The following is a 15,773-nucleotide window of genomic DNA, read 5'->3' as shown; positions in this document are numbered from 1 at the left end:
GTACCTACCATATGAAAAAGAATTTAAGGGTTTAGACAATTTAGGTTGTGATTATTATTATTTTTAGGGAGGGGGGTCTAGACTTTTTTTTTGGGGGGGGGGGTCGTCTTAAAACCCATACTCTATTATTATTTATAACTTAAAACTGACTTTCATGTTTTACAAAAAGGGAGGATCCTCTTTACAAATATTAATCCGCCAGTGAAACTGAAATTCAAAAGTGGATCCATGGGTTTTAGATTAAGATATGATAGAAAAATTTACAAAATATTGATATATATACAATCATAGCACTTTATATGAGACAATGTAAGAGCCAATTTTGCCCCCCTTAAAATCAACTTTTAGATGGTATTCGGATAGGTACTCGTGGACAGGAACCCCCACCCCCACCCCCACCCCGATAAAATATCAACCCCGGGGCTTGTTGGATAATTCTTTACAAATATTTATGGTCCTTATCTATCATGTATGAATCCCTGGATTTTTTTTTTTAGAAAAACCAAAATGATTGCTCCATACAAAAATCTCTTTTATATGTATAGTAAGGTATTTTTTCCGGGGGTATACATGCTAAAAATATTTGCAATAAATTTTTCACATTTATATTCACTCACAGGCTATAAATGACATAAGAAATACATTGTAATGCCATTTTTGCTATGTGACCAAAAGAGCCAAAAATATGCCTTTTCTTGATTTTTTATATGAAATGGAGTCATAAAAAAAATCATGTAATAAATTATATATTCTGAGCTTCACATCCCTGACCCTTAAAATATTACCAGTTATATTTTTTGAGGGGGTGCAAAAATAGCTATGTAAGATTCTTACAAACAAGACAAATGCTGAAAGATATGCTTTGTGCAACACCTTACAGCATCCCCCCCTTCCCCATTTTTTGCAACCTTTTTTCAGAGGTTGGTCTGCTTTTCGTGTTCAGGTTAATTCGTCGGATGAAAATGTACTTACTGGTTCCCCTTTAAATAAATTAAACACATCAAAATAAAAGAAATACTATGAGAAATGAGTGTGGAATATTGTCCACTGGAACTTCGGTTAAACTCGGTACTCTCCGTTAATTAAAATACGGACTTAGCCGAAGTATGACACATTGACTCATGCAGCGGAAAACGTGGTCGATCAGCTCGAATAATCGCATGGCAGTTCTTAGCTGTGGAAATTAGCTAAATAAACAGTAGAAATATGCACACATTTTCTGAAATATTCAACGATACTATATAAGTATTCCACCGAATTAAAATTAGGTCTATTTATTTATCCTCACTCCAAGCTCCGTCGTCAGCTGACTCTACTTTCACTTTCACCACGCGGGCTGATCGAACAAGTCGTTCCTATGATTATTTCTAAACAAGATTAGCTATTTTCAGCCTGTTTGGTGCTCGAAGAGTTAAATCTTGTTTTTATGTATATAAAACGCGCATTCGTCGGATATAGAGAAAGTCTGCATAACAGAAGATTACGAAATGATCGGAAATATTAGGCGTACATATTTGATCCTGTGACTGGTTATGCAACGTTTTGAGCTTTGAATATTTCTGTACTGTGTTTTTGCAAAAAGAAGTTGAAATAAGTTTTACTTTGTAAACACAAATATGGAAGATGAAAGACCACTTATTCCAGGAGAAAATGATGAAGGTTTGACATTTACACGATCATTTATGCATGATTATACAATGTCATTGTCATGTGTACATTTGTTAAAAAGTTCATGTTTTGAGTTAAAATTAAAACCATACAACACCAAAGAAAGGGTTAAACTAATATCTGTCTTTTTAAGATATGTTTTACAATATATTCATGCTAGTCTAAGATATTGATTCCTATGGAATCCAGATAGGGCCATGTAATTCACTATATATTGAGGTTTGGGTCGATAGTGCAATAATGCAATGACGATGAAGCAATGGAGCAATAACGATAAAGCTATGGTGTAATTATAGCATAATGCTTCAAAGAAGCAATGTGCAACAATGCAATGATGACGGTGTGATACTACAATGGAGTGATATATAATGCGATAGCGATGACACGATGGTGCGATGACGAAGGCACGACGGTAAGATGAGGATGAAGTGATAATCACAATTGTCCTATGCGCTATTGCACCATAGCTCTATCATCATCGCACCATGGCTTTATCCTTATCTTGCCATCAACCTTTTAGTTGACGCTCGATTAGTGAGATAGTGAACTGCATGGCTCCATCTGGGTTCCATAGATTCCACCTTAGCGATTAACCTACTAAACTACTTAGTTGCAACTGCAGTGGCGGATCCATAAATCTTGAAAAGGGGGACCAGACCAGTTAGGGTCAGGGTTGGGGTCCACAGCCACACAAAAAACCCATTGATTTATCACAAGATTTATCTTGTGTATTTTTTTGACACAAGGAGGGGGGGGGGCTCCCCCCTCTAAATCCGCCAGTGAACTGTACATGTGAAGCCATCTGATCGAATTATACAGCTAAAATATGGTTTGAATGCTGCTAGCCTTGTACTAATTTTCCAGCATGTCATTTAAACACTTGTTTTCCTGTCATCTTTTACTTTATTAGTAATATCTCATTGTTGAAAGGGTTTCATAAAATAAACTACAGTTGAATTGATTTTTTTCAAACACCAATATCTCAAATACTGTAGAAATCTTGAGGTGATTTGGAAGTCCCACCCCCTAATTCTATAAAAGTATTGGTATTGCTACCCTCATCCTGAATCCTTAAACATCTTAAAGTTTTTTCTTGGTACGATTGAGTTAAACTTTAGGTCTGACTGTATGTAACCCTAAACTGGGATTTAGACTCAGACCCTTCACAATGCAGGTGCCTGTCTGTTCACCAATGAGGTACCCAAGCCCTGGATGTAACAATCTGAGATTCATTGTACATGTGACATGTAGTTGGGAGCCAAATGTAACAAATGGGGGAAAAGCATGGCAGGTTGGGACTTGCATGAGTTTGGGGTCTAGTTTCCACTAAATGTGCTTTAAGTTGCTGTACCATTGAGCTTACCTAACGACAAACCTAATTTTAAGTGCATTTTTCAATAGAAAGAATGTACATTTAGCAAAGTATTAAAATATGTTTATACTTGCGGATGAATTTATTTTATTCTCTTTAGAGAAGTGGAAAGGCTTTCTAAAGAGTAGCTGCAGAACTGTAGCTCTCTGCTTGAGAAAATTCGGACAGATAAAGCAGAGAGCTACAGATCCAAGTGTTGTAAAAACCTTCGATTTACGCTGACAATTTTTTGTCGCTCACTTCGGGTATTTTTTCTCGTATTTTATACTTTCCTCAGCTTTAAACATGGTGATAATAATTTATCATATATTTAACTTCAATTCCTGATAATTTACTTACCTTTCAATGCTAACAAATGGTTGTTTGTGGTTACGGACGTCGAAATGGAACTCTTTTAAATCGACATTATGAAACTATTCACATGACTGTTTTGGACCATTAAAAGTTTAATAAAGTATCAAAAATAAGAGTTAGATATATGATTACCGGTAATTACAGGATACCATTCTAAAAGCCAGAGAAAGCTTAATCTACACCAAATAGATATCTAGACGTAAATTGAAGGTTTTTACAACGCTTGGATCTGTAGTTCTCTGCTTTATCTGTCCGAATTTTCTCAAGCAGAGAGCTACAGTTCTGCAGCTATCTTGTAATTGTGACAGATTTGTAATGCATGGGAAAAATATCAGAAAGGGTTGGCACAACCATTTATGAGAAATTATTTTCCTATGCCCGGTTCAATGTGTGGGCCTCAAGTCCTTTTATTCATTCATTTCTTATGAGCTTGGAACATCCAAGACTGATCCCCCTTCCCTAAGCAGAAAAGCTCACTTGAGTTCAAAGTTTAAGTGAGCTTTTCCGATCATCTGTTTTCCAGCTTCTGTCTGTCCATCTCTCTCGGCATTTTCCATTCCAGCAACGTCTACAAGTAACTATCTATCTGTAAAATTTTCAGTTTTTTAACTTTTTTGAGATCGATTGAACCATTTTTTATTACCAATTGCATTTTTAGAAGGGACATGGTAATTGGTTACAGTACATGTTTGATCATATCTTTATTAAATAGTCCACTATCTGGAATTGACATTCAAATTCCATGATGCTCTCCATCAATTTTATTGGCCTTGGGTAACAGGATTAGTGCTCCTATTGAACTTTGGGTGACAGTAAAGACATTCTTGTACTGTGCTGAACTTTGCATGTTCTGATAAGTGCCTGACTTAATTCACTTCAAATTTTTGGGATGTATTTTTAGAGCATTTTTCAGTGTGCAAAACGATGTATGTCCTAAAATATAGCCAGGTGTTGGAAAACAGTAAACTTGAGAGAATCAATGAAAGATACTATCATGGTCGTCTTCTTGAAGAATTTCTGAAAAAAAATCATTAAGTTCTTGGAGCTCTTTTTCATGATATCGGACAATGGCAGTTTTGAGTGTTTGGATAAGGATAAATTGTCCAGTCAAAATTGGGTTTTGTTTGAAGTACAGTTAAAGAAGTGAATTTTTGTCTAGAGATAAAACTATGACTTGGTTTACACATTGTTGACTCCCAGATAATATATTTACCCATTGAGCTAATCTGCAAAAGTAATCCATGTGTCCACATTGTCATGAAAGGTCACCTAATTGAATGATTTCTGAGATGAAAAAGAATGTTAGTACATGTACCATTTATAACACAGTTAGGGAGGGGCCCGGGTGGGGGAGGGGTGGTGTGTTACGACTATGGGTTTCCATGAAGGGAGGGAGTACACATGTCAAACATAGTGATTTGATTTGGGGAAAAAATGCATGAATTGATTTTTTCATTTAAATAAAATTTGATAACTTGATTTCATAGATCATGTATAACTCTTGATCCTCACAATTTTAGCCTAGCTCACACCTAGTAAAGTCGACATTTTTATCTAGCCAATGTTATCAAAATGTAAAGGGAGAGAAGAAAAATGCAGTGGACCATACCGGGATTTAAACCCAAGCCCCCTGAATTTCTGGTCAGGTGCTCTACTGACTGAGCTAATTCTGGCCACTGGCAATCAAACCAGACTGTCCTCCACATAACTTTCTCGCAAAACAAAAAAAACTTTAAGTTTAACAATTTTCATGATTGCAAAACTGTTTAAGTGTGAAATATATCAACTTTTGGATCATATAAAGTGAGAAAATTGGATGGAGATCAATATTTGCTTCTCCCTTGTGGAAAATAATTTTGAACTTTCCGTAATTTGTCTTGCAAGTCACAAGTGATATGAAAAGAATCATAGGAGCTTTGAAATCTCTTAGAATGTTTAAACTTTTAAAAATTTGGTTATTCATTTAAATTGCCAGTCTGAATAAATGCTGTGCAACAAATATACTTAATATGTCTTTCTCTCCAGGAAAGGTGAGGGTGGGGGGTAGTAACTTTTTCAGACCAACCCTCTCCCTTTTTATAGCAATATGTTTACCACAGATAATTTATATTAGAATAGTTCATTCAAAATAGTTTTTTTTGTACTGTAAATTATATTAAATTAAATGCCAGGTACATTCTTAACTCATCAATAAATGTGAAACATTTTTTTTTCTTCAGAATCTGACACAACAATGGAAAAAGAGCCAGGTATGTTTTGTTTTTTTTTTTAATTTATTTTAAAAGATAATATATTTATAAAATTTATAAAGGTTGTGTAACAATGTTAGTTCATCAGTTTGTTCAGCATGAAAGGTTACAGGCCTCTGTTTTTCTACTGAACATTAATTTGACAACTACAAGAGATTAATTGTTCCTAGGTGTAGAGGACCTGCAGGTCAATTTGTTTTGACCGGTATGTTTATGAAACAAGGTTTTTTATAACTGTGTAAACAAGCCCATGTTTTTGTAAACTGGATGAAAAATGGTTAAAAAATTCTATAATTTGGAGGAATTGTCAGGTAGGACTGTGATGATTTTTTATCATTTCTTAGAAAAATATAAGTTCAAATTAAATATTTTTCTCTGAAAAGCGTATTGTTTGCATGAATTAATACAGAATTACATGTATATTATGTAATATAGTAAGTCTGCAATTACAAAGTTTGTCCACTTAGAATCTCTAAGTCTAGTTGAATATATGTGTCGATTTTTAGCATTTGATTAAAAAATATTTTTAACTAAAATTATAGAAGTGTTCTGTATAAACCAATAGGTTAAAAGCTGACTTTGCTATTGAATATATACTCAAAATAGCTATAAATAAGAAAGAGTACATTAAATATGAAAGCTTGTCAATTTACTAAGATTGCAGAAGGTCAAAATATGAATTTTCCTCAGATTTGTTAAAATTCCCTTCATTTGCTACATTTATTTATGATGAATTATTCTCACAGAGACTAAGGAGCAGGAGGGGTTACCATGGTACCGAACTTTGACCCCATACAAGCTGTACGTCCTGTTCCTGCTGCTCCTGACCTACTTACTGAATCAGCTGGACAGGTACATGCTGGCCATCACCTCCAAGTCCATGGCTCAGGAGATTCACTTTGGGGACAGAGCCTGCATGAAGAACACATCTTTCTCGGACAGTGCTTTTAAAGGCATCAAGTGTGGAGACATTTCCACAGAAGCTGTGTGAGTTCTGCATTTCTTAAACTTAACAAATTATTTAAGAAAGCATACATGTAGCAAACTCATACTTTGAGAGAAAAAAATATGGATTTTTAACTTTGAGTAAGTTTTGTCTGTAATGAATTCGAATCTTCATACATTATAGCTCCATAGAATTAAATCTTACAGCATCAATTGTTATCTTGCACTAAGTAATACAAAATGATTCTTTTTTAGGTGTCGAAATACAACAAATAACCAAACACAGCATGTTTGTTACTATGACTTTCACAATAGGACAGAGACCTACTGTTAACATAATTATGACATGTAACAGCTACCAAAATCAAAATTTCTCGGCCTTATTGTAATAATGTTATGATATGAGCTAACATGGGCCTGCCTTTGGACATAATATAGTACAGTTTGTCTTACGTTGGAGTGACCTAGCTTGATGCAACACAGAATTTTCTTTAAGTAATATAAAGTCATTTGCATAAATGTTCGTGCCAGTTTTTTGAGTGGAATAAAATATACTTTCTTACTTAGAGTAAACAGAACAATAAAGTTCATAATACTTGCTATTTCACAAGTTTAATTGTTTTTGGAGAACTGGTGTGTATATCTTGACAAATTTGACAACCAATATTTCTGGAATTATTAAATGATTTTATCATATCTGTTTTAACTGGATGGAAATTTGTCCTTTTCAGGATCTGTTTAAAACAATCATTAACAATGAGACATGATTACAAATTACTAGAGAAAAATAATAAATATATAACTATGATTTCTGCTTTTCAGTAACTTGGATTTGATATAGGTTAAAAAAAGTTGACATGAATACCAATGATCAGTACATGATATATAAAAAATAATTAAAGTTTGGATGTGAAATTCACAAGTATCAAATGCAAAATTTTAAACAACTTAATTATTTCAGTATATTTTTAATTATTAATTAGGATATAATGTGATAAATCATGTAAATCCTATGAACATTTTGTAGATCAAAAGCTACAAATGCATTTTGATCTCAATATCAGAATTTGTTTCTCTCTTATCTAATGTGAGGGTACCCCAAACACTCAAACCGCTTGTAGAAAGTGTAACTATTTTCATGTGTTTCCTAAAATTATACATAATTACAAATAAAGAATTCAAAACTAGACTGTTAATATTCCTACAGATAAAAATACTATGCATTTGTTTATTCATCGATTTGTCATGAAACCTATTGTGATCAAAAATCGGTCGCAAACCAATTTATCGGCCCTTTCAAGAAGAAATTAGAAAAGGAGTGAAAATGAGATTACAAACAGCAATCAAGCACAAACAATTCCATTAAAACTGAAATGCTTGATCTATTATTAAAATATCTTATATTTATACCTGCGACATAAAACATTTGCATGCGGCATTGCAGGATTTTCTTCAATACATAATACGTACATTGCATAGTCATCTGCGTATCCACACTTAGTTTGATACAGGCGAATTGTGTGTTTAAACTTATATGTAACTAGAGATTGTTTTTACTTTAATAAAATAAGCAATTGATAAGTGGGGTTCCTCGATCACCCTCCGCGGTTGTTACCCCCCCCCCCCCCAAACTCCCTCTAGATCCGCCACTTCATTTCTTCTCGTTCTTGTTTTGGTATGAGAATCGGTGGGAAAAGGCTCGGCATATTGTAAAACACGCTTTATCATCGTCTGTTGGAACAAAATCTCCTAATATTCTGTCTGATAAAAAATTAACAGTAAATCACATTCTTTTTTACATGAAAATGTATTTATATACACGTCATTTTAAAAATATTAGACAAATCCTGTTTATTTAGAAAAAGTAGAACTGTTTGTTTATACTTGTATGTATTTTGTTTTACTATGCTTTTTTGTTACTCAGAGTCGCTCTAAAAATCCACTAATGAAAACTTCCAATAGATGGTGCTTGGGAAATCTTTCCTGTTTACATTCCATGGGCAAGACAATCCCTATACCCGGAGGCTGTTTGCCTCCGCCATACATGTAGCAAACGTGTGTTTTTTGTTGTTGTTTTTTTTGTTGTTTTTTTTGATCATTGTTATCTTGCACTAAGTAATACAAAATGATTCTTTTTTAGGTGTCGAAATACAACAAATAACCAAACACAGCATGTTTGATATGGGACAAGGGAATAAAGTTCATAGTCACATTTACAATTTGTAATTTTGTTGGCGGTGTGTCTCATGTTCTGGTCAGTGATGACAAATTTGACATTGGAAATGTAATATATGTTCCTCTCAAAATTTTAAACAACTTGTTATTAAATGTACTAAATACATTTTGATAAATTCACTTAAATAACCAATTGGTAAATTGAGTGATCAATCGATTGGCCGAAGATATATATGGTGAAACATGCTTATAGCGAATATGCTTAAAAAGAATTGATGCTTACAGCAAAGTGATTCTCATTCTTCGTGGCTTTGAAGTATACTGTAAACTTTACATATAAAACGAATTACGCTTATAAAAAAAGCAAAATCATCGAATTACGCTTATAAAAAAAGCAAAATCATCAGTCCCAATGGCACTTTGCTATAACTGCATTTTTCTGTAGTGACATGAATACTCTCAAAATTAAATGTACCGGGTACATGTATTTGTCTCTAGATCAGTCTCCTAATTTTAAGTCTGGACTTTTTACTATTGCAGAGAGGCTGGTTGTGGCCCCTTTGCTGTGTCCATTCTAACAGATTACTTCACCCCAGAAACAAGAGGATTCGCTCTGGGGATTTATAACTGGGGAATCTACTTTGGATACAGCATGGCTTATGCTTTTGGAAATTTCATTTCTTTAGCAGACATCAATGGTCAAGTAAATGGACTTTTAGATGACATATATCTAATTCTGCTGTAATTTTAATTTAATAATGTTACGATTTTCCTCTCAAAAGATTTTAATGTATTTGCATGAGCCAGAGAGTGGCTTGATCTTGTTGAATATCTCTTGATGATTTCAGGTTTCTTTTCTAATTTTAAAAATTATAATTTAAAAACTTCACTGTTTCAGGGATGGAGATGGACCTTTATTCTGTCTGGTATACCTGGTATTGCTGTAGGAATACTGATGTTGCTCACTCTGAAGGAACCAGAGAGAAAAGGGGAGAAAGTGGAACTCTCTGGCTCAGCGTGTAGTCGCCTTGGAATGACACTTAAGCAATTCTGTAGTCCCTCCTTAATACTCATTTGTTTAGCTGGATCCATTAGAAATTCTTGTAAGTATTTATCACTTGTAATTTTTTTTTTTTTTTTGGAAATAAAATAAATATATTTATATGTAAATGTAAATTTAATTTTGATCAGAATCTTAATTCTGATGTGTGGCTTTTGTTATTTATTTTTTTTTTTTTTTTGAAAGTAGATTTATTCTGTGTTTTATCGATTGACTAGCACAATTATAGGTGCTATGAATATACAACAGTGAACACCATGTAAAATTCCATTTAGAAATTTATCTTAATTAATATCGTTTTATTTCCTTCATTAGCAGGATATGTGTTTGCCTATAACACCCAGCCATACTTTACTAGTATTGGTCGGAGTCGGGAGGAAATTGGGAAGTACCTGTCCTGGGTCCCCCTGGTTGGGGGGAGTGTCAGTGTCCTGCTGGGAGGTTTTATCTCTGATCGACTGGTCAGGAGGTTGGGGCTCTACTCCAGAATCCTTGTCATTGGGATCAGTTTGGTAAGCTCTGCTTTTGTCAACAATCTGAAAAACTCCATTAGTTATATTCTTCCAATTTCACTTCTTAGCTCTCTTAAAAAGCTGTGTTTTTTTTTTTTGGTTGAAAATATATTTATTTTAAATGAGTGTATTTGTACCTCGAATTAATGTTTAATTTTGAAAGGTTATTAAAAAAATTTATCGTAAATCCTATTGTCCCAGAAATTGATTTAATCATATTTATAGATGCTCATATAGATGAGATTGAGATGAGCTTATATGCAATACCTCTGGCATCTGCTGTGTTCACATCATGACTGAAGTTTTAAAAGACGTACATTTGTGGAAAAGATTTTCCTAGTCTTTGTTTTCCTATTTGACTCATTATCCTTGTTTTTTTTAGTTAATAGCAGCTCCATTTGCAGCAGGAACTTTGTACTTTGATCCTCCAGGGGCATATTTCTTCCAAATACCTACATATATATTTGGTAATTTGTTTATGAGTTTATCATTTTCATGATCGAAATACGTGAATAACATGCAATATCTGCATTTGACAAAAAAAGGGCAAAAAATGTATTTCTCTGTCAAGATATATAGAATTTATTAGAATTTCTTATAAGAGCAGTGGAAGGCTTGAATTACAAAGTATACTATTTGTTATACTTTGTGAGAATTTATTGAAATATATACATGTGTATAGCAGAAAGAAAATAAAAATTCTACATAAAAAAAGCAATTTTTTCTGAAGATACCTTGTTGATACTCAGTATACAGAATTTATTAAACACTTCAGGACTGACCACTGTAACTTTGTGAGGTTTGATTTTAACGTGTAGGTGAGATGTGGGTGGGGATCACATTAGCTGTGGTGGTGGAGTTGGTCCCCGCAGAGATCAAGACAACTGCCGTTGCTGCCTACCTCTTTATCATCAGTAACATCGGAGGAAACGCTAACACACTGGTTCCCCCACTCACAAAATACTTCGAAGATAAGGATTACTCCAAGTCTGAGGCTTTAAGAGGTAAAATATTCTGTCCTCCATACACATATGTGGTTTAATTTTGTCTAGAAATGCATTGGACCTCAACTGTTCACCCATTTACTAATGAAAAATTCACATGCTTCTACGTAACTGCAAGCCACATGCTTTTGTGTCCATGCATGTTTTTCCACAAACCACTGGCTGCTTCTTTCAAGGATTAACATTCTTATGTTTAAAACTAAATTCTTCATGTTTCAAGGGACAATAGCTTTAACTTGGCCAGTGAGAATACTATTTAGCTCACCTGAGCCGAAGGCTCAAGTGAGCTTTTCTGATCAAAATTTGTCAGTTGTCTGTCGTTGTCGGCGTCATAAACTTTTCACATTTTCATCTTCTTCTCAAGAACCACTGGGCTCATTTCAACCAAACTTGCCACAAAGTATCTTTGGGTAACAGGGATTCAAGTTTGTTCAAATGGAGGGCAACACCCTCTTCCAAGGGAAGATAATTATGAATTAGTGAAAAATTGATGGCATCTTTTAAAAATCTTCTTCTCAAGGAACAGCTAGGATCAGGAAAGATGAAACTCATGTGGAAGCATCCTCAGGTAGTGCAGATTCAAGTTTGTTCAAATCATGACCCCTAGGGGTAGGGTGGGACCACAATGGAGGATTAAAGTTCAACATAGGAATACATAGGAAAAATCTTTAAAAATTTTCTTTCCATGTGGAAGCATCCTCTGGTAGTGTAGACTCAAGTTTGTTGAAATCGTGACCCCCATGGGTAGGATTGGGCCAAATTGGGGTATCAAAGTTAAACATAGGAATACATAGAAAATTTTTTAAAAATCTTCTTCTCAAGAACAGCAAAGCCATGATTGATCGTAGTTATATGGAAGCATCCTCTGGTAGTGTAGATTCAAGTTTCTTTAAATTATGACCCAAGGGTTTTTGGTGGGACCACAATGGGGTATCAAAGTTTAACATAGCAATACATAGAAAAAATCATTGAAAATATTCTCAGACAAGAACAGCAAAGCTATAGTTATATGAAAGCATCCTCAGGTAGTGTAGATTCGAGTTCTTCAAATCATGACCCCTGGAGCAAAGGTGGGGCCATAATGGATGATCAAAGTATTAAGAAGGATGATATAGAATAAATCTTTACTATTCTTTTTCTCGAGAACAGCGGTAGTGTAGATTCAAGTTTGTTCAAATCACCCCCGGGGGTAGAGTGGGGCCACAATGGATAATCAAGGTTTTATGTAGTAATACATGGGAAAAATCATTAATATTCTTTGCAAGAACAGCACAATCATTATTGATCATTAATATAAAAGCGTTAAAAAAAAAATGTATATTTAAGTTTGTTCAAATACTCCCCTCTCCCCTTGAACCCACTTTTATTATATTTAAACTTTTCAATACTGAACTGAATTTCACTTTTACCTAGCTGGTTGCTCAGGTGAGCAATGTGGCCCCTGGGCCTCTTGTTATCAGGTTTTGGATTGTTTTTGCACCCAAAGTAAAGTCATGTGTACTTTATGCTTGTGCTTGGAGAAATTTACTTGTATATATTTAATATTTATATATGCATGCAAAGGACTTAATTTTGTAATGACCAATATCTGTCCTCCAAATCAAACTTTGATAGAGAAAATGTGTAATCATGTTCTAAAACCAGGGGGTACATGCATATACCGGGTATATTTGGGGGTAAATAAAGTGTTTGGTTTGAATTAAACTATTACTTTTTCAAAAGACATACTATAATACATGTAAATGTACGATTGTTAATGATATGCACGCTGACCCCTAGCTGACACTTGACCTTTCCTCTCTTTCAGCTGCCCTATATATCATGTACCCAGGTCCCTATGTGTATGGTGCTGTTGTGTATCTTAGTTCATTGTGTGTCATCAGAAGAGATAAAAAGAAGGCAGAAAAGGAAGTGGTGTACAAAGCTGATGATTAGAGAGTAAGAAGTACACAATGTCCAAGTTTTCGTATTAAGAAGATATAGTTATGCAAATATTTCCATTTCTTTCTGTTTTTTCTCTGTTATACTGTAAACCAACTTTTATTCGTGTGCGAGAAATACTGTATAGAGGGAAATTTTCGACCTGTTTTATTTTCGCCCCTTTCCCCTTACCCTCATTAGGGCGAATTTAAAACAGAGCGTATTAAAAGAATACAATATAATAATTTCTTAAACAAAAATATGACTGGGCGAATTTAAAACGGGGAAAAATTGTTTGCAAGTGTGAAAGGGCGAAAATAACTCTGTATACAGTATTTGCGAGTTCCGAGACTGACTTTAACTGGCACCAAATATTAACACCACGAACCAATAATTTTTTTCAGTTTTTGTAGATAATGATTCCTTGGTTGCTTTATTTCAAACAGACAAATTGCTAATAAAATATGACATGAATAATAGTTGGTTGATAACTCTTTGAAAATTAGTTGAGTTGATTTCTTGATCATTCTGTTGGAATGTAAATTTTGCCAAGCGATAGGGCTGGAGTTAAGGAGGCCTAATATGCATGTAAATCTCATGAGTCTGTCTTTGTGTCTGATGCTAAGGAGGCCTACTATGCATGTAATTCTTGTGGGGCTGTCTTTGTGTTCTATGTCAGTGGGGCAGGGACTATTCAGTTTGGCATGGGAGGCCTCATGTAATTTAAATCTATAAGTCTACATTTTTAAAATCTGAATCTACAGTTTATTTCACAATGAAATGGAAATATAAGGAATCACTGTCTAGTTAGTAGAGTATGCCAGGGACATCAATGATAGTTGGAAACATTGGATAATTTCTGCATAACAGGCTTTGCCCTTTATGCATAAATTATTCTAGTTAGCAAAGTATGCCTGGGACATCAATGATCATAGTTGGAAACGCCCATTATGCGTAAATTAGCCCACTTTTCCAACTATCATTGATATGCCTGGAATACTCTACTAACTAGACAGTGATTCCTTATGCATTGATTTCTATGACTTCTAATATGTAGTAAGTCTTGTTGCCAGTAGATGTAATTTTGTGTTGAAGAAAATAAATATTTCTTTCTGAGGATGCTAAAAAATTTCTAGTATATATTTGAGGCTGTCATTAGGGGGTATAAATTGTATCTGTTTCCTACTTTTCAACCATAGTAATTCTAATTCAAGGGAGTCAACTCTGATAATTTCGTTTTTCTGAATCAGCCTTTCAATTACATAGTGAATTCTACAATTAAGTTGCAACTTGGAATTATAAATAAAAACAAATTTTGCCTATTTTTCTCCTAGGACATAAAGAACAAGATAGACATATCTTTTCATTGATTTGTACATGCACATTATCAAAAGAGCCATCACAGTTTTTTTGTACGGCATTGCACATTTTCTGAGAAATGAAAAATAATAGATTTTAGTGGGGGTTTTTTTTTGCACGTCTTATCTATAAAATGTAATATATGAAAGTCACGACATGAAAAATATTGTAAGACATAATTTTGACAAAATTATCAATGACATTCCATGTTCTTTTTAGAATAAATAATAAAAATAACAATAAATTATTGTTCTCTTTGACAGCTACCCTGTATGCTATGTATGCTGGACCTTTTGTGTTCTGTATACCTGTGTATTTCGTGTCTATGTTTGTACTAAAGCGAGACTACAGAAAAGCCCAGGCCTCACAGTACGTGGAAATGGACGTCAGCTGATGACGGTGCTAGTCTAGGATTAATATCTACCTGAATATGTGTTATTGTGATTTATGAGAGAAATGGTTGCCAAGAAATGATTGTATGTGTGAAAGACTCTTTATATATGCTTCATTACATGTGTTTACAATATTTTGTGATATTTAATTAGGGAATATCTGTATTCTTGTTTGTTATTTGTGACTGTTAATGCTGATTTAACAGTGAACTCACAAACTGAGTTTTAGCTGCAATGCATCACCATGGCAGAAATCCTCCTCTATATATATTAATGGGATTTTTACAAATGTTGTCCATGACATTTTTAAAGCACTAAATATATAAATGTAAGGGCAGATATCTGGGACATCAGGGTTTGGAATTGTCTGGGAGCATACATGTATTATTTTGTTATATGTATTTAGTGATGCACAGGTCAGATTGCTTCAAAAGGTTGCATTTGACAATTAAGAGGAATATCATGTAACAAGATCACAAAAAGAATAAAATTACCTGGTAGTTTTCTGGGACTCTACGTAAAATCGCTATTGAACTCCTTTATTATATAGCTAAAACATTTCCACATAATTTATAATAATTATTCCAACTAAAAAACTCAAATTAATGATTTTTTTGGCCTCGGTATTCAAATTAACGGCTGTCCTGTAAGCATTCAATGTCGCATCATTCCGATGACCATACGAGCGATATGATTTGCTTATTTAAGTTTAATGGGTTTAATATGTACTAAATTTTTCAAAAAATAATTTCATTTTTGTGTG

General features: G+C 34.0%; 1 protein-coding gene across 1 annotated transcript; it reads left to right on the top strand.

Annotated features, from left to right (window-relative positions):
* Positions 1 to 1,327: 1,327 nt before the first annotated feature.
* On the top strand, positions 1,328 to 15,529 carry LOC134279009 (protein spinster homolog 1-like). Its single transcript, XM_062761317.1, has 10 exons — positions 1,328 to 1,659; positions 5,614 to 5,643; positions 6,390 to 6,630; positions 6,844 to 6,917; positions 9,282 to 9,466; positions 9,662 to 9,866; positions 10,139 to 10,335; positions 10,718 to 10,802; positions 11,154 to 11,339; positions 14,882 to 15,529. The coding sequence occupies exons 1-10, from the start codon at positions 1,617 to 1,619 to the stop codon at positions 15,010 to 15,012; spliced, it is 1,377 nt and encodes a 458-aa protein (XP_062617301.1). The 5' UTR covers positions 1,328 to 1,616; the 3' UTR covers positions 15,013 to 15,529.
* The last annotated feature ends 244 nt before the right edge of the window (positions 15,530 to 15,773 follow it).

This window comes from Saccostrea cucullata, unplaced genomic scaffold, assembly GCF_032062105.1.
Source record: "Saccostrea cucullata isolate Sc308-1 unplaced genomic scaffold, CSIRO_AGI_Scuc_v1 ctg667, whole genome shotgun sequence".
Lineage (NCBI taxonomy): Eukaryota > Metazoa > Mollusca > Bivalvia > Ostreida > Ostreidae > Saccostrea > Saccostrea cuccullata.
The sequence above is the reverse complement of the archived record's forward strand: the minus strand, read 5'-3'. Positions and strand labels throughout refer to the sequence as shown.